The 26259-nt window shown below is 32.2% G+C and overlaps 1 protein-coding gene across 1 annotated transcript; it reads left to right on the top strand.

Annotated features, from left to right (window-relative positions):
• LOC111002978 (elongation of very long chain fatty acids protein 7-like) lies at positions 1-26259 on the top strand. Its single transcript, XM_022273288.2, has 7 exons — positions 1-158; positions 16651-16716; positions 19645-19832; positions 20720-20797; positions 21229-21318; positions 21775-21984; positions 22842-26259. Exons 2-7 carry the CDS (start codon positions 16662-16664, stop codon positions 23184-23186), a joined length of 966 nt encoding a protein of 321 aa, XP_022128980.1. The 5' UTR covers positions 1-158; positions 16651-16661; the 3' UTR covers positions 23187-26259.

Here is a 26259-nt window from a genome sequence, read left to right as displayed (position 1 = left end):
GGCTCGCTGGTCGATATTGGCGCAGTGCACACCTCTATGTCTGACTGTGCGGTCCTAAGTAGGATTTATAGGGTAACTTGTATTATATCTTGTAAATTAAGAGCCTTGTAACGTGTGAATAGTGACAAGTGAGCTTTTTGGAAATCGAAGAGGATAAGGTTAGTAAATTACATAATCATTATTTTTCATGTTTAACGTTGGTTTGATTCTTATATAAGGGTTTTCTAATAATTCGTAATAGTGAGCTTTTTAAATGTAATCGGTCTATTCTGAAGATAGATTGAAAGTTTTTTATGAAACTTCTGTTTTACATGCAGATTTATATTATGGTTAGTTGGATATTTTTGTAACAAAATTATCCTTTAATATTTTGTATTTTTAAGAAATTAAAATTGTGTATGACCGTCGTGTAGCTTTTCTCGAGCTTAGATGACTTTTTAACGAAATTATTGTTCAGAAATTGGTTATAAATACTTTAATGACTCAATAAAATATTACAACAAAATTTGTTACGCAACTTTTTTAAATTGAAATATATTTTTTATAGAATCACAATGTTTGTTAACAATTCTAATCGAATATTGAAAATTATTTTTAATAAAAAATTTAAAGTGATACATACATAGTTACATGACTCGATATTTCAGCAGTCGTTGTCAGCGAGAGAGTAATTCTTTAGATATATAACAACAATCTCCTTTAAATGTTTATGTACTAATTTCAATACAGTTTCAAATCTTAATGAAAAAATGGACTAAAACATTTTTGTTCACTGAAACTTAAACACATTTTCTATGGTTCGTTAATTACCATAGATTATGACTTTTAGTAAATAATCAAATAGTTTGACGTTAAAAAGACCTCAAAAATAAAATAATCGTAAATCAGACATGTTAAATATACCATTAATAAATGAACTCCGAGTGGTTTATTTAGTTTTTAGTGGAATTTTAATGGTTTAATGGTAAAAATGTTATAGTGTATAATATGTCACTGACCTTAGTATGTACATAAGTTAAATTTTTAAATATGTTCGACGTCCTGTTGGACAGAAAAACTGTGTTCAGCTTGTGTTTCCACGACACCAACTTCTTTCAACATAAGTATACAATAAATAAAATAACAAATAATAACAATGAAAAAAAAAACTGTAAAACATTTGAACGTGTTTATAAAAACTACTCGTAGCAAGTACGAGTTGTGTATTAATAATACTATAAATGATACGGTTTGGTGGACACAAAGGGCTAATTATATCCGTATTTTGCCCCGTGGGATTTTATGTGTAAAATTAAATTGACTAAATAAAAGAAAGCCCTTGTAAGGGGTCTAAGTACTCGAATTTGTATTGTATGTATTTGTGTCACAATACAACATTTGAATGAAGATGTACTTAAATATCAATTAAGTAGCAGGTCAATGAAATCGACGTCGTTTGCTGGCTTTTGTTCGTTTGCACGAGTAACGAATGTGAGACAATTATAATCAAATATCTATATATATAATTATATAGATGCCGCGAACTATGTTTCTCTTTAATCTATTTTTTTAAATTTTACGTATCCTACATTATTAGTACATAATAACATGGAACATTTTGCTATGCTACAACAGAGACTGCGGTTTTTCTGTGAATTTTTATCTAAATAAAGATGAGAGTTCAAGTTATAAGTTTTTAATTAACAAATAAAAAATAGAGGTTGATCGTAGAGGGGTGAAAATTGAGGATTGTATATACTTTTGTAAAAAAAAATAATCATAAAAAAAATTAGGGGTTAACCCACGATGAAAAACAGATGTTGTCCGACACGCAGACCTAACCAATATGCAGATATTATGATATTTTTTTTAACACCGTGTGCATGTCACTGAAGTCCTCTTAAACGGCTGGCCTGTTTGCATGAATTTTTTTGTATAAGTTTGGGTGGCGCTCTGGATAGCTTAGATTCAAAAATCAGCTCGGGTTTATTTATATATACAGAAAATAAACAGCGATCCTATAAATCTGTGCATGAGTTCGTTATTAAACGTCAGATTTTGATGAATTTTTTCTGTGTGTTAGAGTGTGAGTGGTGTAGAGGATGAGATATTATTTTTGTGTGTAAGACGTGTGTATAGAACGTCTGTGTGATCCGACAGTATACTTGATAGTATATATTATGTATAATGATGTAAACAACTTGAATAAAGAGTAATAATTGTAAAACTGTATCTTAGAGCCGTGTTAGCCTAGTCCTGCGATTTTCATCAGAGAAGTTGTTGGTTCGATTCTAGACAGTGAACATTTGACTTTCTGTCAAGATCTAACACTCGACCGTGAGGAAACCCACATGTCGTATACCCAAAACTCAACAGCGTGTGACAGGCACAGAAGTTTATTATGTACTTCTCTTTTAAAAAATATGATCACTGAACAGATACAGAAATCTAGCGGCACTGGATTTATTTTATCTAATGCCTTCTTTTATCGATCTTTATTTTCATAAAGAATTATAGAATATTTTAATGTGTTTAAATGTGTATTTTCTTTCTTGGCGAACGCATATTTAACTACCTGTACGAATATTAACAAGACAATTTTATGGCGCTTTTGTATTTTCTTTTTCTCTTTGATTTCTGTATGACACTATACGTATAATGTTTTAACTCACAAGCTAGTTTTATATAAATAATTCCTCTTTCCTTCATAATATATCTATATAAATCTAATTAATATATAGATTTATTAGTATAACTATGTATAAGTTAAAATAAATCGGCTTTTTTTTTTATAAAATTTTGTATTTATTCGGTAGGTCGTTAATATATAAGGTTGACTCAACCCGTAATTGAGAAAACGAATATTTTACGAGTTGGCATTAAAAAATACATAGTTATTTCCCCCCTCTTATCCACCATTTTTTATATGTACTGAAAACTCTCAGTAAACTAATTTATATGGCATACGAATATTTACCAAGCTGCCTGTATGATTAAGAACATTATTAAGATGTAACTTGTATTAAAAATGTTGTCACTAAGCAAACATTTATAGTCAACGGGCATTGTATTTACATACAGAATTCTGCAGTACCTTGTTTTCTGTTAGACCCTTCAAGTCATCTTGTATTTTGCAAGTTGCAAGCTTTCTTCAAGCCTTCTTAAGACATCCCACGCTAATCTTATCTTGATGTTAGCACGTTCTTTTAGTTGCTGACAGCGTCCAATGTGTACATAATACTTTAGCGAGGCAAATAGCATTTGGTATTACTAGATTTATAGAGCTAGAGCCCACGACGTCCTGACCTTCGTATTTTTGTAATAGCTGAATGTTCTGTGCACCCCTATACAGGTAAGAACGACCAGAGACTATAGAGTTTGGGTTGTGGTTACGTAGGATATTAGTAACCTAGCCTATTTGGTTTGTGCTAAGTTAGATGTCGTTCTTCGCGATTTCCTCCGTGTATTTGTTAAATCAAAATCACCGTCACGAGAATATATAAATCAATTCCTTTTAAGTCAACCCCCTGTCATATGTTTTTATGAAAGCCTATCAGTTGCTTTTAAAGTTAAGGAGAATAAATCACAGAAACAAATATTGCCGGTGTGTGTAAACTAAAACTGTATCTACGTATAATATGTATTAAAAAGAAAGTCAATTTACGAAATAAACAATTTAATAAAAAATTAAAAATTAATACTGTCATGATAAAACTACCGAGATCTAAATGGAGAAGTTATTCCATTTGTCCCTCCTTTCCGTAGAACGCGTTTTGGTCAAAGCTCACCGATGTCCAGATTAAGCATTCTGATAAACAAGCTAGGTCTGGATATCCATAGTTGATGTCACACTTTAAAATCGATTTTTGTTTAGTTTTTTGTAATGTTTATTTTTTTTAATCATTGTTTCGATTAATATTTGTATGTGCTCTAAATGAATGACATGTTTGCCTCTAAGTGCTTGTCACATTAAAAATTGTATTTTGTGTTTATTTTTACCCATGTATCAGTGTGCCGAGCGTTGGCAAACTTTATCAATAAAAAAAAAGTTTCGAGTCAGAATGATACCCTAAGTACTGGAGAGAATTTATTATTACACCCGTGTTGTATCTATCTGTGATTACTAAGAAAATGTTGAACAATTTCGCAAGGTCGAGAACGCTCTAAATTCACTTAGAAAGCAAACACTGCAATGCGGCAAATCCTGGTTGGAAACAAATTCTGTCATTTTAAATCTATCTTGAACGCCAGGCAATTTACTCTGTCACGTATAAAACTAAATGTTATATATCTTGGAATTCTATGTACATAGTTTTGGTGATGGAATTGTTAATATTAATAATTGTTATATTTATAAGTTTTTTTTTGGAACTAAATATCGTAATATTTCTGTCAATTTACCATACGGGCGGTGTTTATACAGTCCGATGAAGGAAGTCATTTCATTCATAATAGGTACGAGAGATAAATTAGCGTTAGATCTAGGGCCTTTAATTAAATAGTTAACTTATTTAATTAGAGCGCCTTATCTAGAACAAGTGACATTAAACAAACCATTATTTCAGTGAAATTGTGGAAAATATATTAAAACTAGATATTAATTAAATTTATGAATACTTGTGCAAGATATAAAGTCATTATTTATTTTATTGCTTTAATTATAGTAGCGACATATTCTAAATTTTAGATTCTAAACGAATTTGTTGTTTGTTTTTGAATTGTTACCTTCGAAAGCACTGGTGTGATCAGAATTAAGTTTGTAATTGTTTATAGCGTGATGGAAAAAGAGAAATGTAGGTAAACTTTTTACAAAACATTGGGAAACAGAGTTTACCTTGGAAGCGTCGCGTCTCACACTGGAGGAACAGAAGAAGACATTACTTCACGCATTTATTTATTTCGTAATCCTACAGCTAACCTAAATTATATATAATTACAAACAAATACACTGAAAATATAGCCAAAAATGGAATACATCATACATTTTACTACAAAAAGATTTACAAAAGTGAACAAACTAACAAAAAGTATACAATACATTTAACTAAGTGTGATTTAATTTATTTAAACAAGACTAATTTGGCTGTGTTGTGTGTGTGATGGTGTAAAAGTGAGGGTATGTACGTGATTGCTTGGCAATGCACACCATCACGTACGGTATGTACGTGCGCATTGCCAAGCATTTGCATCCTTGCCGTCATGTCCAATCAAGGCCCAATATTCGGAACCAACGTGAAATCTGTGCTGCTCTATGGGTGTGAAACGTGAAAGGTCACCAAAGATATCTCGCACCGTCGCTAAGTCTTTGTTAGATGAGGAGAAGAGGGCAAAAAATACTTAGAGCGAAGTGAAATACTCAAGGCTCAAGACAGAACACGATAAAGATTTATTGTAGAAGCCAGCTATTGCCTCTACGGGGTTACAGAACATTAAGTAATTGCAAACGAGAAGGACTCTTCTGTACGCCGCCCATGGACACACTCAATGCCAGATTGCGATGCCGGCCTTTTAAAAACTGGTACGCTCCTATTTTGAAGGAACCTAAGGCGAATTGGTTCGGAAATACTTTTATTATTTTATTTTATTTTATTTTTATTTTTATTTATTTGGTGCACAAAACACATTATAATCTTTACAAAAATAAACTTAAAACTAATAGTTATGAACAGGATTCTAATGTAAAACCATGTGCACACTGCAAAATTAATGTTACATCAATAAAAGGCTCATAACTAACAAAGGTAACATAGTAAAAAAAAAAACAATAATAATAATAATAATAAGTTCCTCGACACCAATTTAACGTAACGTTAACCAGGACCACAAGGGTCAGCACTTAACCTACGATGGAGGATGTCTTTAACGACACTAATGAATTTATTGATGTTGCGACAGAATATGTCCACAAGTAAGTGGTTGCTCTTTGCCATCTCGTTATATTGACGAGCCATCCTGGTCAAAGGGTTGTAAAAAGAGATGTTATTCTTATAAGTTTGAAGGGAAAATAAATTGACTTCGTTAGCTCTACGGGCACTAAATCTAATGTTAAGGCTAATGTGAGCTAGTAGTTCGGGAGAGTCTATAATGGAGTGGGTGATTTTGTAAAGGTAAACTAAGTCGAAGACTATGCGTCTGGATTCTAATGGTTGAACTTTAAATTTCAGGAGTCTATCGCAATAATTTAAGTTAGACCGGCCAGGTTTTATACGATAACATAAAATTCTGAGAAATTTCCTCTGAATTCGTTCAATATCGTCAATGTGCACCTTATAATTCGGCGACCATATTGGACTACCGTATTCTAATATACTTCTTACGAGGCTGAAGTATAAGTACAAGGTGCTACGAGGATTTTTAAAACCTTTTGTGGATCTAAGAATAAAACCCAGTAGATGGTTTGCTTTAGACGTGATGTGACTATAGTGGGCACGGAATGAAAGCTTGTCATCGAACAGGATACCTAGGTCTTTTGCAACATCTGATCTGTTAACTAATTGACCATCTATGACGTAGTTCCATACGATTTTGTTTCGTTTATTAGTAAACGATATGACAAAACACTTGTCTATATTTAAATACATGTAGTTCGTCTTGCACCATAGTGATACGGTATTGATATCACGCTGTAATGTTAAGCAGTCATCTAAATTAGTAATAGAAGTAAATATTTTTAAGTCATCTGCATATAAGAGACAATTGCAGGACAGTTGTTGAATAAGGTCATTAATAAAAACTACGAAGAATAATGGCCCTAAGTGGGAACCCTGAGGTACTCCCGATGTAACTGCGATAGGTGCAGAGATGAAGCCCTTTAACGCAACCAACTGAGTTCTAGAGTCTAGGTATGAGCAGATCCATCTATATAAACTGCCGTGGATACCATGTGACGCTAACTTATGACAGAGCAGATGGTGATTTACTTTGTCAAAAGCCTTAGAGAAGTCAGTGTAAACAGAGTCAACTTGGCCACCTGTGGCAAACACTTGACAGAGATAGTTTTTGTATTCCAGAAGGTTAGTGACCGTAGACCTGTTTCTAACAAAACCATGTTGCTTGTCTGAAAGAACAGGCTTAAAATGACTGAACAGATGAGTATACATCACTGACTCAAATAATTTAGCAGCGCAAGATAAAATACTTATCGGTCTATAGTTTTTACAATTGGACTTATCACCACTTTTATAAATAGGTATTATGTGGGCAGTTTTCCAGCGCTTAGGAAACACACCACTAGTTAACGATTTATTAAAGAGAACACATAATGGAATGGACAACTCCTTTCCGCAACTTTTTATGAAAATAGGAGGCAGAAGGTCAGGACCCGCCCCTTTGTTAATATCCAAACTATCTATTTTACGTTTGATATCTGTTACCGTAATAGAAAAGCCAGATAATATATTAAAATACGTGTTATTTACAGCACCAGATTGGTCAGTGTATATAGTTTTATTAGTTTTATCGTCAAAAACTGAACCAAAGTATCGCGAAAAAAGGTCACATATCCCCTGACCGTCTGTCTCAGAAGTATTTTCAAGTGTCATGGTGTGAGGCACTGAAATATGGCCTTTACGATTATTCACAAATCTCCAAAATGATTTTATGTCCTTGGCCAACGAGTCCTCGATGGATGCGATATACTTGTCGTAACAAATCTTGGTAAGAAATTTGCATCTCTCCCTCAGCAAAGAGAAAACGTCGTAATCGCGGGGATTCCCAAACCTCTTAAACCGTTTATGATATAAGTTTTTTTCTTTATTACATTTAATTAAGGAATTGCTGTACCAGACTGGATAAGATGAGAATTTGCTACAACAACTTGGTGTATTTCTTGATATTATTTCAAATAAAAGCTCATAAAAAGCTTCGGTGCACTCATCAATACAAGGGGACGATAAGATTTCGGACCAGTTCACAGACTGGAGTTCAGATTTAATGTTTTCAAAATTACATTTAGCAAAATTAAGCCGTTTAATGTTAGCGCGTTGAAGCCCTTTAGAAATCTGAATCGGAGAAAGAGTAATCAAAATTGCGGGATGATTTTTATCTAACAAACTTAATGCAAGTGTTTCATTGACACTTATACAATCTATATTAGAAAGCACCAAATCCAACAAGCGAGCGTTTGCATTTGTGATAAAGTTATGCTGTTTTAGATTACACAGTGACATTAATTCATTTAGTAGAAGGAGCTTCTTACTCGGGTTAGGGGAAATTGACAGAGAGGGATTAATCGAATCAGAGTAATCAGGTGTGTTAAAATCACCAATTAATAAGAAATTATCCAAAGGGAAACGATTAAGAAGTAAATTTTGGCAATGGCTATAAAAGAGTTCAAGCTTGTTAATTCTAATATCAGGAGGCAAATAGCAAACACATAAATTTATGCGAGAAGTGTCACGTGCTTCAGGAATAAGAGTAACCCAGACATCCTCCATATCACTATCCCACGATGCTTGACGGATGACCTGGTATTTTTTATGGACGGCGAGTAAAACTCCACCTCCCTCGGTTTTAGCACAGGAGGAATCCGCACGATCTCGTCTGAAGAGATTGTAACGGGCGTCAACAACTTCGCCATCGAAAACACTCATATTTAAGTTCGTTTCCGTCAAGCATATAATATCGAAGTTAGAATTTAACAGATTTAAAGAAAATTGAGTTAACTTGCTACGAATTCTGTTTACATTTTGATAAAATATATTAATCATTGTGGAAATAACGTGTGATTCAGTATATAAAAACAAAAATTGATCAAGTAACTTACTAAGCAATGATAAACAAACAAATTAGTAGTAGTAATAACAATTAAGACAATTTAGTGAAGGAATCATGACTTTTAATTAGAATGGCCGGGCTTGATTCATCCTTACGAACATAAATTTGGCCATATCGCACCCAAACAAACCTGTAGTTCTTGTCAGTAGAAAATTTACGTGCCGCACGGTGTAACTCTTTAGCTTCAGGAGACAAATGTTCAGACAAGTATATCCTGCTCGACGACGAGCCGCCAATACCAATATCGGTAGTAGATAGTTTGGTGTCAGGGTGGGACTTATTGAAGCGAGTCAACGCAGACAAGAGTGTATCACGCTGACGCTGCGTTGAGAGGGTAACTAGTATGTTTCGCGGCCTTTTGGAGTTTATATTTTTTTTTATTTTTATTATAATATGAACAGACTGATTTGAAATCACAGGTGACTTGTCGTGAACGAAATATAAATAGCAGCTATTAATAATCTAAAAGTTTATTAATATAGGTCAAACGCAAACTTAAAATTATATCAGCAGAAATATATATGATTGGAGATATATCTTGTATAAATAGACTTAATAAAAACCCGGAGCGATTAGCTTTTCGATCTATTTTCGTGTGTAGAAGTAAAATTTCTCCTTTCCTGAATATACACCCTAACTTTATATATTCTAAGTTATAATAAATTATTATTAATTTAAATGGATGAGCGTGCATTCTCATTGTATATTTGTTACACACAGTCATTTGTATGATATTTTAACGATCCTATTATTGGATTATATACCTCAATACAACGTTATACAGCACATAATTTATCAATAGTGTCTGTAATCTTACAATTTGTCTTTCACTGAAAGGGAAAATATTAATAGGCAACTTCGAGACTATCTGGAAGAATTTTTTGCTGGCTTAGTTGTTCAATATAAGCAAAAATAGATTTGTCATAAGTCTGAGGTTATTTAAAAATAACTTGCACGTGACAGTTCTCATTATTACTAGACGCTGACCTGATTCGCGTGTGTTATGGGAAAAATTGAAATACTTGGTGAGCTTTTTAAACTAATGTAGCTTTCTCTTCCTCTGACTGAAATATAGGTAGAGTGTTTAAAGTTTTTGATATAAGTGAATAAATATAGACTTTGTAATATTCTTCTATTTACATTTCTAATTTTCGCCTGTTATACTAATCAATATAACTCCCTTTTGGTCACGTGACATTTGACAAATAAAAAAAACGAAACGAAAAATTATACAGTCCGCTTTATTATAAATGCTTATTTTTTTTACATCTAGAAACGTTTAATTTATAAAAGTGATAATTTAAGAGGAATTTAAGTACGAAAAGTAATAGTCAGGGAATATACAATATCCTTCCGTGTTATTTAATACATTTTGGTAAAAAAATCTATCCATTTGTCGTTCTTGTCTATGTCCTCTGCACCGCCAGAAGTCTTGTGCATTTTCGATGTCAACAGGTGGACTTTAGCTTATTTATATTCTAATTACGAATATTTTTTCCTAGTTATTTTTCTAATATGTTCGTCACTATGACAATTATTAGAAAAATGTAAACACACTGTCTCACTATGTTCCTATACTAGTGTATTTTCAAAAATGCAGTCTTCACGTTAAATGTTTAGAATGAATTGTATTTTGGCTACAGATAGATGGATCAATGTAAGTTCACCCTTTTAAAAATGAGCATAATTAAATAATGAATAAAATTTTGTAACGACGTGGTTTAAGTTGTCCCAACTTTGGGGTCATGGGTTCAAATGATGGGTAATGTATGCGCGTAATTAATACTGTATGTAAACTAAACAAACGACGAATTTTGTTTGGATATTAAACATCTGATTTATAGAAATATATACTACTGATACGCCATTATGATTATGATTATTATAATATATATTTTTTTTAGAACAGGCGGCAAACGGGCAGGAGGTTCACCTGACGTAAAGTGATACCGCCGCCCAAGGACACTCTCATTGCGAGAGGGCTCGCGAGTGCGTTGCTGGCCTTTTAAGAATTGGTACGCTTTTTTCTTAAAGGATCCTAAGTCGAATTGGTTCGGAAATACTTAATAATAATAATAATGTGCCCGTTTTGGTGATCTAGTGTCGTGTGGGCTCATCCGGCCTCTTCCATTCCTTTCCAATATTAGCTTTTTTGTCTTCCTCTTCTTCTTTTTCCAGTTCTCAATGATAGACAATTCAGTGTGGCGATATTAAAATTATTTCGATTGGGATTTGAATGTTTGAAATGTTATTTTTTTTTAATCTTGTTCTGAGCTGAAAGGGAGTGGTTATGTCCGATGTTGAATAGGATCTGCTTTTGTGTGTGTATTGTTATTAGTTTTCCATATTCATTATAAATTCATATCATTATTTTCAAAGGGAAATCACGCTCAAGTAATCCTTAAGATATCTTGAAATAAATGTGTCAGTATTCTCACAAGTCACTGTTATTTTGTAATCTATATGAATACAATGAACATTGACCACTGCGACCTACAATCCATCACTTGACATACAATTTGTACAGTGTAGGAGCTTACAACTTTTCTTCAATATATAATAATAAAAAATAATTGTTGAAATATTTAGTACGCTATACTAGTCGTCATAAAAATATAAACGTCTTAATTATAAACAATGCAATGTAAGATTTTGTAAATTGTAATCACATTTCAGTAAAACTACCTGTGTACAGATCTTCCATAACAAGTAATAGTTATTTTCATTTCAGATAAATTTAAAATGATGATACACAAATTTGTACAGTACATCAGTTATATCATAGAATTTTTAAAATTAACCGAATTTTCAACTACATACAGTTTAGTCTACTGGTGTTGCTTTAATGAGAAAATTGAGGTATAAATTGAACCATTATATGATTGCTGATGATCTCAGCATTAGCGGTATAAATACGATTCTGTCTGAGTACTTATTATCTACGCCGCATTCAGGATTAAAAACAATTCAAGGAAACTGCAAAATCAGCCATATCGAACTTGGATGCAATCGTATAATTAAAGGCAATGAACTAAATATCGATGTAACGTAAATTATTTCTTTTTTTTTACTAAAAATATGTTGAGCATGGAGAGTGTATTGCTCTGTGAATCTAATGAAATGGTTAATTGTCATATTTATTATGTCATAGCAGACGAAGATAAATAATTTAATTGTTAACTTAAATATAAAAGTACCTACTGAAACATAAATGTTCTTTTTTTAATAAAAATATATTGAGCAAGGAGAATGTATTGTTCCTACAATCTGAAGTCATTATCTTCGATGCCCAAAGGCGATGGTGATGATAAAATTCTGTATCTATGGTCAGCGTTCAGAAATAATTCATAAACCTCATCATACTAATACTAAACGCAGGTTGTAACATCTACAATCTGCGTTTAGTTGCTACAAATATATTAACAGAAAATGTGAAATAGTTATTTTTAGAATACGAACAGATGTATTAACACATTTTTATTTAATATATTTTAGCTAGGTTTTTACGTCCCCAAACTTCGTTTTTCACGGCTTTTGGCTGAAAAATCCTACTTATGACGCTGTATTGGGAAAAAAAATCTGTGCTACAATTATTATTGTTTTACACCAGTTCTTTTCATCCGTTGTAGTATGTACATCCATTACAGTTATTTTGAGAACTGGCAGTAAATATATATTTATAACCTTCATACATATACATACGTTACGTTATATGAATGCATCTTATATGAATGAGTGATATTTAATTTTCATTAGATATGATAAAACAAATTATATTGTACATAAATTAGCTTCTTTTACAACCAAAATTACAATTTACGATCAGCGATTTACCCGCATTTTAACGGCAGTCTTCGACCATATTTAGAATAGAACATATTAAATACTACTGTAATGTAATAGAATTTAATATGTGTCCCAACAATAGTGTCAAGCGGAGGTTTAGAGATTATAGCACCTTTAGGTTTTAATTCTTTTTTGTTTTTGAATAAATATGAATTTCCGCTTTTTAGGTAATTAAAAAAATATATCAGTTTCGTAATAAAGGAAGAATAACTGAAATAATAAGATTTCAAAAGAAATTGTCTGTATGACAAATAGTTGATAGAATATTCAGCCAGATCTTAGACTATTTTATCGCTATTACTGTCTAACAGTAGAAAGCTGTTGATGGCAAATAAATCGCTTCAAATACATAATAGGGCCTTCTAAGTAACAAATGATGTGACAGTTATACGTAGTACCTTCTCTTAAAATACATTACTAGGTCGGATCAGCTTTACTTATGTGCATCTTCTGCAGCGTCCACCGCGGATTTTTATTTTTAATTATAAATGGCGTGCCCAAATAAAATATATTACTAAAAAATAATGGTGTGGCTGTGTTTGTGTGTGTGCGTGTTTGTGAGAGTATATCTGTGACTGTTTACTTCATTAATTATTTTGCATATCGTCACTGTAGAATATATGTGTATAAAAATAGGTATAACCATAAAATAAGGATTTTTTATTAATAACATAATTAATAATAAATCATCCAAAACAATGGACAAAATTAATAAAATTTAACGAACATAGATGAAATTTAAAAAAAAAAGAATTAGTTTCCTGTAATGATCTCGTACGAGCTCGGTCGCGTACGAGCTCGTCGGTTAGTATTTATTGGTCCAGAAGAGAGCGTTATAGGATTAAAGAAATTCGTTAGCTCAAAGCTTATTGTTTTTATAAAGACAGGTGACGGGCGAACTATATTTTATTATATGTACGATTATGTTATTGATTTTGGCCTCAGATTGCCTTTAATTAATTAATTTGGCTGTAAGGTCGTCATCGATTTTGGGGTCTGAGACATGCCAGTTTCCCTTATCGTAATAATGACAGCTTATATTAAGTAAAATTTTATTATCATAAAATTTAAACGAACGATAGACATACATTTTTTTTCTATTTCGGTCACCTCTACAAAGAGAATCCTATATCCTATACTCTATTTATGTTACTAAATCGGGAAATTCTTAACACATCAAATGACATTTTTAAAGAATATGTAAATATGTATTATATATACATTTTTGGTATATTAGACATTTTTGAAAAATCTAAAAAATTACATATGCCATTCATAACACCAATTAAGGATTTTTTTCAATGTGTTTATATAATATTAAATTACAATTTGAATAATATTCCTGTATTCATTCTCGAATGAACGCACACTTTGACATTTGGCCACTATTTATTTATTTATTTATTAATTACAGACATGGCTAAACTCACAATAAAATAGACTATAATATATACAATACAAAATTAATTAAAATAACATAAAATACAGTTTATTCAAACCCCTAATACTCTCCAAGTATACTATAGTGCCCAATTAAGAAAATCATGTCTAACGGTATACGGCTATATATTCCCAGCAGCCAAAATGGCTAGCGAGAACAGAATTTTTTTATTAAAACACAAGATTATTATAGGCTATTTTTATTTCTAAAATATTAAACATTGTTTAGTGTGAAGCTGGGACAGGTTTATAAGAGTCTGTAAATTCGATTACACGAGGCATACAGTGAGATTTCTATCTTACTATTGAAGCTTAGGATAATCTCGGATTACTTTAATGGCTTCCACTGCAATGACACTTTATATAGATCAAGTTTAAAAACTTTGCAGTGCACCTTTAACGATGGCACCGGGAAAGCACTAGCTAGCTCTGGGTCACCGGTAGTATCTACCAGGCGCCAACTTTCATTAGCGTCTTTTTTTATTTTATTTTATAGAACACTTGGCAAACGGGCAGGAGGCTCATCTGATGTTAAGTGATACCGCCGCCCATGTACACTCTCAATGCCAGAGAGCTCGCGTGTGCGTTGCCGGTCTTCAAATCTTTCATTAACGTCTGTGCACTTGAACCTCTAGAGTTTCTAATCCAAAGAGAACAAAATTCGTAATTCGAGGAAAACTTTATCTTTGATTTTTATGAATACTAATAAATATTACTATTCTAAAACAAAAAAATGTTCATTAGTTGATTTTTACACAAGACACGATCTATGCTACCGACAAATATCAATAAACTACATGAAACTTGAAAAGTCAGTAAACTTGATATTCAAAATCGCGTTTAAAATTATGACGTACAATATATTTAGAGCAACGTATGACCTGAATAGCGCCGAAGCCAATGAAATTCATACAAATTGAATTCCGCAAGAAACATACTAACATGGATTCACAGTGTTAATCTAATATAGACCAATAATTATTGTGTTGATTTTTCAGTTTGTTACTCTTATATCAAAACATTAATATTTATTTATTTTCAATTAGTAATGTTACAGCCAATATACATATTATAAAACAAAACACTTAGACAATATACAAAGTTAATGTCTTCCCGCGTCTTCGAATATTTCCTCACATCCTCATTGATGAGGTGAAGAATATCAATATTCTCATAATTACTGTCATAGTTAAATAAAACCCGAAACATTTGCAAATTGTATGCAAAATAATTTGTGTATTTTTATATCGAACTCTATTTGTTATATTCTAACATACAAATATACAGTATTTACAATATTTAAAATGTCCAAAATAGTAAGTAGTAATAATCATTAAAAATGGATAATATATAGAAAATTAAAACAAATTTAAATAGTAATGAAATTCGAACGTGAAAACGATTCTCTAATGAACTAAAAAATATCTAAATAAAAAGCATAACGCTGTTGCACATGGAAGCATTCTATAATAATCTATGGCACATTATAGTTTTGGCGTTCGTTTTTTAAAATTTATTTTTAATAAATCGCAATTGGTAGCTTATTATAGACAGTGATGTAGTCTGTGCGTAGTATTAAAACTTTGACTAGACGGCTCTAGTTTATGCTTCATCAAGAACAAATTAATTTAGAATATATAGCAGTAAGGCTTATTCCTCTGTTCCTTTCTTGTGTAACTACAACTTTCCGTTATCCACCAAAGCCAGTAAGAGACATTACATACATTAAAAAAAAATGTATTCATTAACCAACAATTATACGATACCTTTCATAGTTTAGTTTTTTGTCGATGCACCACTTAACCTACAAAATTTACAGTAATGAAAAATATGCGTTCGTAAATTTCTTTAGTTTTCTCCTCTCAAAATGGAGACAAAAGAGGGGAAAAAAAATTAATTTGTTCAGTTTAAGTATGCGATAAAGTTTCAACATTTGAATATCCCGCCCACCTTGACAGATTGACAAATGTCAGGTTGACATTAAGGCTGTCAAGTGTGAAAACTATAATTCGGTGATTTCAAATGGTAGATGTGAAACGTTCAAACATTTTGGTTTCAAGATAATAAAACGAATGTAATTTTAATTTATTATTTTATATTTGATAAAAACAATGGTTAAAAACGTTTTAATAATTCATAATATGCAAAGAAAACTTTTCACCTACCTAACTACCATGTAAATGTAGTATTTAAATCTTTAATTTTGATATAAACTAAAATAATTAAAGTTTCACTATTTGAATTTCCAGCCCACCTTGACTGTGATTTCCAGAGACTTCCTATCTCATGTCTCTTTTTATTATCGCATTTTCGTTTCATCTCCTTTCAAATCACAACGATGCTACAGAAGTTTTTACTTCAAAAAACGTAATTAAACAAATTCCTTGCATTTTTTTTAAATTTTATGGCATTAAAACTTCCATTTCTGTATCAGCAATTTCGAGAGTTCTTTATCTACGAAACTGTTTTTAATTTTATAACAAACCTTTTTAGTACTTTCTGCACCACTGGCCGAAAAAATGCCAGAGGGAGAAAACAAAAAATGTCAGTCGGAAAATATAATCACGTTGTTGAATTATTGATTTGTGATATTAATTTCTTTATTTTCAGAAAACTTGAAGATGAACTTCATAGGGAAGATTGATAGATACCTGGACTCACTTAAAGTTGGTAAAAGTAAGTTTCTATTTTTCTTTCATACAATTCTATTTTTCTGTTATCTAAGAACTGTATATGTCAACAAGGCCAGTCTCTAAAGAGAAAAGTCACCATGTATCACCCTGGAAGACATACTGTGTTTTAATTACAGACTTGTTAACTCATATTAATAATAATAATTAAGCCTAAGATGAGATTGATAGATAGATAATGAGAGATGAGATGCACAAACAACCGTATAATTGTATTGTCTTTTATTTACATAACTTTTACACATTTAAAGAAAAACACTTTTTTAACGGATTATAGATATGTATATTTAAACTTATAATTATTTGTACATAATTTAAAGCACAACACAACATTTTCTGCAGCTGTAATACTTTTTGACATTTAACACCTTTGTCTTCAGTCACCGTGACCACGCACGCTGTAAAGCACGCGAAACGTCGGTTTAAATTTAAAATTATGTACAAATAATTATAAGTTTAAATATAATAATACATATCTATAATCCGTTAAAAAAGTGTTTTTCTTTAAACCGTATAATTATTATAATATCTAAAAACCGTGCAACGAAAAAACGAATTAAGCTTATACTTACACGCAGAAGTTAGGCACCTCGCTGTAATGACGTCATAGTGATGTACTAACTGCATAAAAAATTCAATTCTCGACACTCGCGATAGTAGATATCTATGGATTATTTATAATATCAATGTTTATCAATGAGGTATATTTTTTTATAACAGTTACTTCTATCTTATATCTTTATCGGTTAATAAAAATAAATAAAAAATTAGTTTATTTTTTAATAAAATGATAACATACTATTTATTTTACTGATCGTACTGTCGCGTCAAGGGCGAGATCGGAAGCACTTTCCACGCAGGTGCCAAGTTGATTTTTGCGTGTAGTAATATATATAGTATATATAGTATACATAGGTATAAGAAAAAACTTACTTAACTTATTACAGAATGCGTAAATCTAAGTGACACATTATGTTATTGGACATTATCAGAAACTACGAGAATGTTAAATTACAATTTGTGAGTGTGGTAAAAACTAAAAGGCTCTTGGCTTGCAAGTGTGCGATGATTGTTTTAAGTTTGTTTATTAATTAATATACATTAGTGAGAATTATCAGAATTATGCTTGGTTGTCAACGAGCAATTCTTGCCGCAAAGAATAATGACGTACACCCACTGAATTTCACCATTCAATCAAAAATTGCTGGCGATTTGGTGACATACAATTCCGTTGATTCCATAACAAATCCCGATGATATAGTAAATTATCCAACGGAGATTTTGAAATCTCTGGAGTTACCAGGATTTACACCACATAACTTGTAACTCAAAGTTGGTACAGATATTATGATATTGCAACGGTACTTGAGTTTCGGTTTTAAGATGTATGCCGAATTTGATTGAGGCAACCATTATTAACGGAAAGTACGCAGGTGAAACTAAATAACATTTCATTTTAGTAATCGAAATGATTTCATACTGTTGTGAAATGAAATAAAATTTTTCCTTATCAAAGTTAAAACAAAAAAAAATTGTTCTTCTTCTTTTAATCACCAAACGAAATGTTACATAAAACGAAGCCATCTGGTGGCAAAAGGGAGTTCGCCGGGTTTGCTAGTTAATGAATATATTATTAATTCAACTAATGTTAGGTAACATAACTCGCGGCTAAAATTTTATCAAATTTTTTGACTCCCAACTAGGTCTATAGTAAACATCTAAAATGACAATAAACATTAATTCCTAATTAATATGCCGCGGCTGTTTTTAATAAAAAAACAATATATTTTTTTCATTATCGAGCAATTACCAGAAGCAATGTTAATTCTTAGCTCATAGCAACTCCCTTGATCTTTGACATTTTTAATTAAATAGGAAGCTATTAGGCAATAGTTCACTTGTAACATAACAATAGGAGGAAAAATAGATGTACGTATTTATTTAATTAAAAGTATTAGTAATTAAAAAAAAATTAAATTTTCTAAATACCTAGATCTTCTTAATACGTTGGTATGGTTTTTTATATATATAACCAGCGTGAACAAGCAACATTCCCCGCTTACTTAGCTTATTAGTTTTCCTGATTCGACCGGAGAGCGGCCTATTTGTTAAGCGTATGAGGGTATTGTGATTTAAAAATGTAGGTATGTACTTTAAAAAGATAAATGGATAGCTAAAGAGTTTCAGGTAATTTTATAAAAATCACCTTATTTGGACATACCAGCTAAAATGCCATGCTGTAAATAAGTATTATTTTTGAGTTGATTCAGGTTTATTTTTTTTTGACGTAAATCTTCTTTAACGGCGTTGTACACTTTTTTGGAATGGGTAAAACATGTTAAACTCGCGTCAGAACACGTGACCTGATCGAAAAATCGTAAGACGGATGAAGAGTAGACAGCTGGCACGGCGTATTAAGGGCCTGTTTCACGATGTATGGATAAAGTGCCAAATAGCTATGCAACACATAAATAATTCGAAAGATAAAAGTTCCGAATAATATACTTCGCATTTCATGACGTATAGCGCTATCTGACAGTCGTGAAACGCAAAAATACTGTTTATCCTACCAATAAGTAATAAATAGCTTATTTGGAACTTATCCGGACATTGTGAAACAGGCCCTAAATGTAATATAGACTGTCATGTTTGTGTACGATAGCCGTCCATTTTTTTTTTTATTCTTTTCACTATTTACATGTATTAATTGCTTTGTTTTGTTCCATTCTATAAATACGTATTTTTTTTCACTTCTTACGCTTGCCTTTATTTATAATCTTTAGAAAAAGTATGTGGATTATTGATCAACTATTATTACAACAAAAAATAACAAATGTTTATAATTTATTAATTTAAAAAAGATGTGTATAGAAATAAATTAATTTAATATTAAATGATAACACTTGTTTTTCAGGTACGCTAGTAGACTCATGGTTTATGATGTCCAGTCCAATGCCAATCTTGGCAGTGGTCGTATCATACCTGTTCTTCCTCAAAATTGGAACTCGACTGATGAAAAACCGCACTCCATTGCAACTTACCACGATAGTTAGCTACTATAACGCTGGTCAAGTAGTACTTGCCACTGTGCTATGTATTAAGGTAAGAATATGTTATATTGAATGCTTTCAAACCTGCGATTCTGTCTCCAATTATGTACAAAATATTCCAATAAAATCCATACGTCTTATCCCAGAAATTAAGTACAAAGAAAAATGGTAAATAAAAGATTTCATAATTTATGTTGCCTTGCAATTCGACCCAATTTGCAAAAAATTTTTATAATTTGTGTGGAGACTGTTTTTCATACAACTTTGCGAATACAATTTTACAATTTGAAATAGTTTAACATATATTTTTATATTCGTCACCTTAACGTGACTAACTTAGCGCCAGCAATCCAGCACCAACTCTGAGGAGTACCAGTCCCCTGTACTCTGCTACTTACAGTAGCGAAACCGATCCCGACAATTATATATAGTAGAATAAAAGGCAGTTCTCTCAATTAAGGTAGTTCAAAACAAAGCCTGATTTAAGTCAAAACAAAAACAGGGTATTTACAAATTTTGAAGCTATGAAGTAGTTGCCGCCCATGCCTCCATAATTGTCATGTCCTTGATGATTTTTACAATATAGTTTAACATAATATTTTTACAGTATAGTTAGACCGAATATACAGGGCGTCCCACGGCGATGCCACACGGAGGGAAAGTACCTTAACTATTAATGATAGGATATTGAATGAATGAAGATGAATACGCCGTGTGACAAGGGAGATGGGAATTTCATCGACAAAATTTGTTGCAGACTATCTGTAAAACGTCAGAATAAGTCAAATATATTTGAATTCTACGAGGTAGCAAAAATTATTGGTTCCTTAATTTGCCGCCCCAAAAATCTGCCACTTTAGGCTCCTCTACTCAGCCTGCTGGTACGCCGCATACATCTCGCACTGATAAAGATTAAACCTAACATATTTACCATTGCAGGTGTTCAAGTTGAACCTTTTTAAAGATGGGATTGTCTATGCAGGGTGTCGCTATCCGTCGAATACTCAAAATCCTTTGGTGAGTTGTTTTTTTAAATATCTTTATACCCACATGAATGAAGTAAACAGTTCAGAAGAATATCGACAGAAGAATTCATAGTCGTCGAGAACTAGCGTGTAGCTTTGCGCTGTCAGACTGATAGCTTCTAAATTAATGTGGAAGTTTTTACGTTATATGACTAAACATCAGGGGACTATGGTCCGTTGCAGCAGTCTTCTAAAAAATCATGTATTTAAAATTTCATCCTTTATAGTAACTAAAGGCTATTATTTTTTTAAAAATCGCTCTGTAAACATATTAATAATTTAATAACTACCCCTCATTTATTCCTTAAAACATTCACCCATCTTCAAATATTCTCACAACTATTTTTATTTCCTGTAAACATAGAGTAAAGAGTAAATGATGTGATTTTTATTTAAATCTCGATGGTACTCATTTTGTTTCAGCTCTTGGACTTGGGCTGGTGGTATTTTTTCGCTAAATTCACAGAACTTTTGGACACCGTTTTCTTCGTTTTGAGGAAGAAAGATAAACAGGTGATTTTTTTTGAGTTATGAAAACATTTGGTATTCAATACGAGCAGTCATAAGATAAATATCTCTAATAAAAAGTCAAAGGAAAGTCCGCTCCAGATGATGCCTTGCCAACTAAAGAGAGAGAGAGAGAGTAATGGAACAAAGAAAGTCATCACTGCTATCAGAGGCGCAACAGAAATAATTATTTCTAAGCTTGGAAAACTTTAGTAAATGACCCATAAAGTCATCAAATAAAATTACTTTCTTTTTTAAGTATCCACAATAATTGTTTCTTTGAAATGTCGTTTTCCTGTTTTTGTAGAAATAAACCTCAATATTTATGTATCTGTTTTCTTGTACATTATTTTAATAGGATAAAGTTCTTTGGCGTACGAGTGAGTGTTAAAAGCACGTAAAATCAATCAGTTCTTTAGATATTAAGTGTGATATATAATTTGATTTCGATTGCCCCATCAGGTGACATTCCTCCATGTATACCACCACGTTGTGATGGCTCTCTATTCATGGAGCTATCTCAAATTCGCTGCGGGAGGTGAAGGGGCCGTCTTGGCACTTCTCAACTCTGCCGTCCACATCGTCATGTATTCATACTATTTCCTATCTGGTTTGGGTCCAAAGTTCCAGAAGTATCTGTGGTGGAAGAAGTATGTGACCAAAATGCAACTGGTGAGTTTAAAGTTTGCTTTGGAGATTTTTCACAGCCATAGTTTTTTAAGGGGTTGAATCGAAGAGCACTAAGTATCATATCCAAACGTCAAAAAACGTGGATTTTACCATACGTGCGAATAAATTAATTTTTAAATAATTTAAATAAATTCCGTAACCTTTACTCTGTTTTTTAATTCCTTAAGCTTTGGTCTGGTGATGATGACGCACAACGCTGCGGTATTCGGTATGCGTTGTCGGACACTCAATCATATTATGAAAAACGTCGAGACTGTTCTCTTGTTCCGTCGCAGTATGCATCAGCAGCGAGGGGCAAGCGCGGGGAAGTGGGGAGGTGTACTGCCGCACAGCGCGGCGTCATTCTCGGTTCAACGCGTCACGGGTGTGCCTCACTGAGTCAATATGGAATTTTTCGTAGCTGCGGCAACATCAATTGACCACCTCTCTGCAGGGACGCTAAATGCTGCGTCGTGACGCTGCGTTGCGGCGTATACCGCATCGTTGTGCGTCATGATCACCAGACCAAAGCTTTAGAATTCAGACAGCTATCATTTTTTTACATGTCTGAGACAGAGATCTCACAATATAGATTTAAATATTGAAACCAATAATGAACTTAATAATTGGCAGATTTTAATACCGCTGTTTTTGATTATTAAAATATTAATCGCAACTATCGTAGAAACCAGATACATTACAAGGTTGGCGATAGATTTTGCCAGTTATTTCTCATATAGTTGAGTAAAATAGTGACGATTAAGCCTATGGTCATTTTTCACTAGTTTTATGTTATTATTATCAAGTTAAGTTTTGTATTAAGATTTCGATGGGACTAAAACTGCAATTTTCGATTTCAGAGCCAGTTCGTATTAATGCTTGTGTATTGCATCTGGACCTACTTCTCACCGCAATGTCAATACGCAGCCGGCTTCACATATTTCATATCTTTCAACGTCATAGTATTTTTGCTGCTTTTCGTGAATTTTTACTCGAAAAGTTATAAGAAAGATGCAAAGGAAAGCATTCAAAATGGCCACAACAAAATGAACGGTCATAATAAAATTAAAAATACGAAGATGGCTATTAATGGTACAAAGGTGCCTTATGATAAGATTGGAGTAAAATCTGATAATGGTGTAACAAGAAGATCGGTAAAGGAATCGAGCGGACCAGATTTTAACTGTAGGAACTTTGAAAAATGATGTGTCAGTAACGAATAATGGTGGTTATTGTTGGTTGTCACTAGATGGCGCTGTTTTGGAATGCGATACAAAGTATCACAGCAGTTCAATTTGACAGCGACGTGATCTTTTTAAGATAAACGAATGATAACATTAATTAATGTAGTATTAAATTTTAACTATTTCATACATTCGCACCCTTTAAAGCACTACATTTTAAGATAAACCATAAAAGCAGGCGTTCATTTCCCTTCACTTAATTAGCTTTCAGTGCTGTTAGAATCTGCAACTGAAATCAGCGCTATCTAGTGGTGCCAACATGAACTTCCTGAATCTTCTGAGACTGATGATTGTGATTTAAATGGCTTTGTTGAAATCAGAGGGTTTGTATTTAAGTTCAATGTAAATATAGATATGGTTGCCTTTCGCAGTTAAACATTAGATAAGTACAAGTAAGTAAATGCCTGTTTGGGAAAACAATATTTTAAGTGAAGAGTAGAAAATAATGATAAATACATATCGTTTCGATTGTATCTAATTTTCAATGGACTAATAGAATGAAAAAAAAATTAGACAATAATTTCCCAGTTGTAATGTGTGCTTAACTTTTATTTAAGGTAGTTACGAATAATGTATGGTCCAGAAAGAATTTATTATGTTAGTTTTAAGACTGGAAAAGCAATTTTGCAGTAAGCCACATTTGCTAATGAGTTTGTGTATTTTGCCAATTATGTACAATAGGTTTATTAATTCAAATTTTGTTAATTAAAATTAATAATATATAAATAACCTGCGTCGTATCGTAAGCTTTGGTTGGATAAAAATAAAAGATTAGCGGCGATTTGGACAATTGACAATATGGCTTTGTCGGTCATCATCGCATTTTGCTAATACATATTACTTTCGTCGTACGAAGTAGATTATACGTGATAACGAAAAAGAACGCAAAGGTCTATGGTCCAAAATCTTAAGTTTGGCCACAATTAGAATAAGCATGTCAATTGTCATTTCGGTCGTAATATTAATATTGCACTTACAATTCTTATGATATTTATCAAAATAAACTACAATCTGACTATGAGGATTCCGGCCAAAAAATAGTTTTAAATAAGTAGCTATGTTGCAATAAAATAAAATAAAAATGCTTAATTTATAACCTTAAAATATCTATAAGCTATTTTACATTAGCGCCCTCTATGAAAGAGACGAATAGTTCTGTATTTTCGTCTTTTTCTTACTTGAGTGATATTGGTTACTATGGTTACAATGTTTCTTCCGCGATTATATCGTTACCATGGTAACATACGCCCTATTATAAGCTTTGCCTTTTAAGTACACCGATTTGTGTACTTACAATTAACATTCACAATCATTACAAAAATATATATAGACAATATACAAAACAGAAATTTAAGGCAAATTAATATTTCTACAGCCTTACCAACATGTTCCTTTAAAGTTATGTTTAGTAGTGTTGTTAAGTAAATATTTTTATTCTTAAATTACGTAAAGAAATTCGGTATTTTAGTTTCAGAATCTGCAGGTTTATCCAAGAAACGTTTTCTTTGTAAGCAATAGACACTTCTTGGAAAATTGAGAAACCATCTCAAAATGTAAACAGAGACTGATTGCGAGCTCTGACCGTCGCTATTTATCGGGATGCGCCCTCTTATTTTTATTTTTTTTCAAATTTGATAGTTTCTAAAAAATCACAATTAGCGAGGGCGCTGTAAGTTATTACTGGTGGAGTGTGGAGTGGAAGTAACTTTTAACTCTTTTCGTGCTGAAAAAGACCTTTGCAGCTGCAGTTTTTGAACCGTCCCAGTAGATCCAGCTTGTAGATCCAGTTCACAGTGCTTTTAGTGTTTTGTCTCGGTGTAGTTGAAATATGTAGGGGATGATGCATAGGATCTAGCGAAGACGCGATATCAGCGCCCCCCCCTCCCTAGTTCGTCGTGTCCTAGGGTTAATCAGGCCCTGCATTTAAACCAAATATCATCGTCATGCGCAAAAGTCTGTAGTTGTTAATGAAAGCAATCATTTATGACATGAGACATTTATCAATACATTACGGAATTACTAAACAGTTGGATATACGTTTAAGTACAATTTCCAGCATTGTACATAGTTGGTGGGGCTGTACAAATTCATTATCCAGCATAGTAAACTCTCGCAATTTTCCGTTGTATATAATATTGTAAGTATATATTATACGTGTCCGAAAAACTCCAGAATATATTTGAATATACTGCCGAGCAGATAGTTTTTATTTTCTGGGTTGAGATTAGCTTTAAGTTTGCTTTGTAATTTTTCGTAAACTTAACAAATGCGCTTTTGAATCTTAGTTTCAATTAGTTTTATTTATTATACTTTTAAAGGAATTACAATTTTAATCATAATCATTAGTAACGACATCTTTCGATTAAATATATGTATAACATAATGCCCTGAATAACGACTTTAGGGGTTAGATTCACATTAGCCTCGCTAAGTGTCATTTATACTTAAAAAAATGTGCTACAGGAGTACTTATCTCTGTAATAATAATTACTACTTTTGACAAAGATTTCTAGGTCACAAATATTCGCATTAGTAAACCGATTCTTGACTCACAATTGTATGAAAAATTGTCTTCACTCACGATTATAGTAAATATTTGTTTGGGTCTGTCAACTCAATAGACAACGATTATAATTTCGATATCGGAATCCTAAGAATTAGCGATGTGAATATTGAGATAATTATTTAAAATTGTATCCAAAAAGTTTTTTTTTTCACTCGACTGCGGCTAGTTTCAAAAGCGCATTTTGTCACGACGTTATTTATTCCGGAAGGTGCTAATACAGTAGACCTTGCATTCAAAATGCTTCAAATCCTTGTAGATAAACTCTTCTGCTATAGGTTAACTTGTTTTATGAAAGGTAGTACAAAATTATACGAATCGAAATATGCCAGTGAGAAGAAACGCTTTATATATAAATGTAAATCGCACAATAAATTTATATTAGTGAAATAATTTAGTATAGTTAAGTTACGCCGAGGGCTCTGTCTTCCCGACATCTGAGTTTTCTGTGAAATAAATATTATTATTGAA

This window comes from Pieris rapae, chromosome 16 (assembly GCF_905147795.1).
Source record: "Pieris rapae chromosome 16, ilPieRapa1.1, whole genome shotgun sequence".
In the NCBI taxonomy this organism is placed as follows: Eukaryota; Metazoa; Arthropoda; class Insecta; order Lepidoptera; family Pieridae; genus Pieris; species Pieris rapae.
The sequence above is the reverse complement of the archived record's forward strand: the minus strand, read 5'-3'. Positions and strand labels throughout refer to the sequence as shown.

What these genes read in the sequence shown, in the direction of transcription:
- LOC111002978 (XM_022273288.2), top strand. Translation starts at nt 16,662, where the DNA reads ATGAACTTCATAGGGAAGATTGATAGATACCTGGACTCACTTAAAGTT. An exon ending in CTCACTTAAAGTTGGTAAAA is followed by an intron (nt 16,717 to 19,644) that starts GTAAGTTTCTAT and finishes CTTGTTTTTCAG; the next exon opens with GTACGCTAGTAGACTCATGG. An exon ending in CCACTGTGCTATGTATTAAG is followed by an intron (nt 19,833 to 20,719) that starts GTAAGAATATGT and finishes TTACCATTGCAG; the next exon opens with GTGTTCAAGTTGAACCTTTT.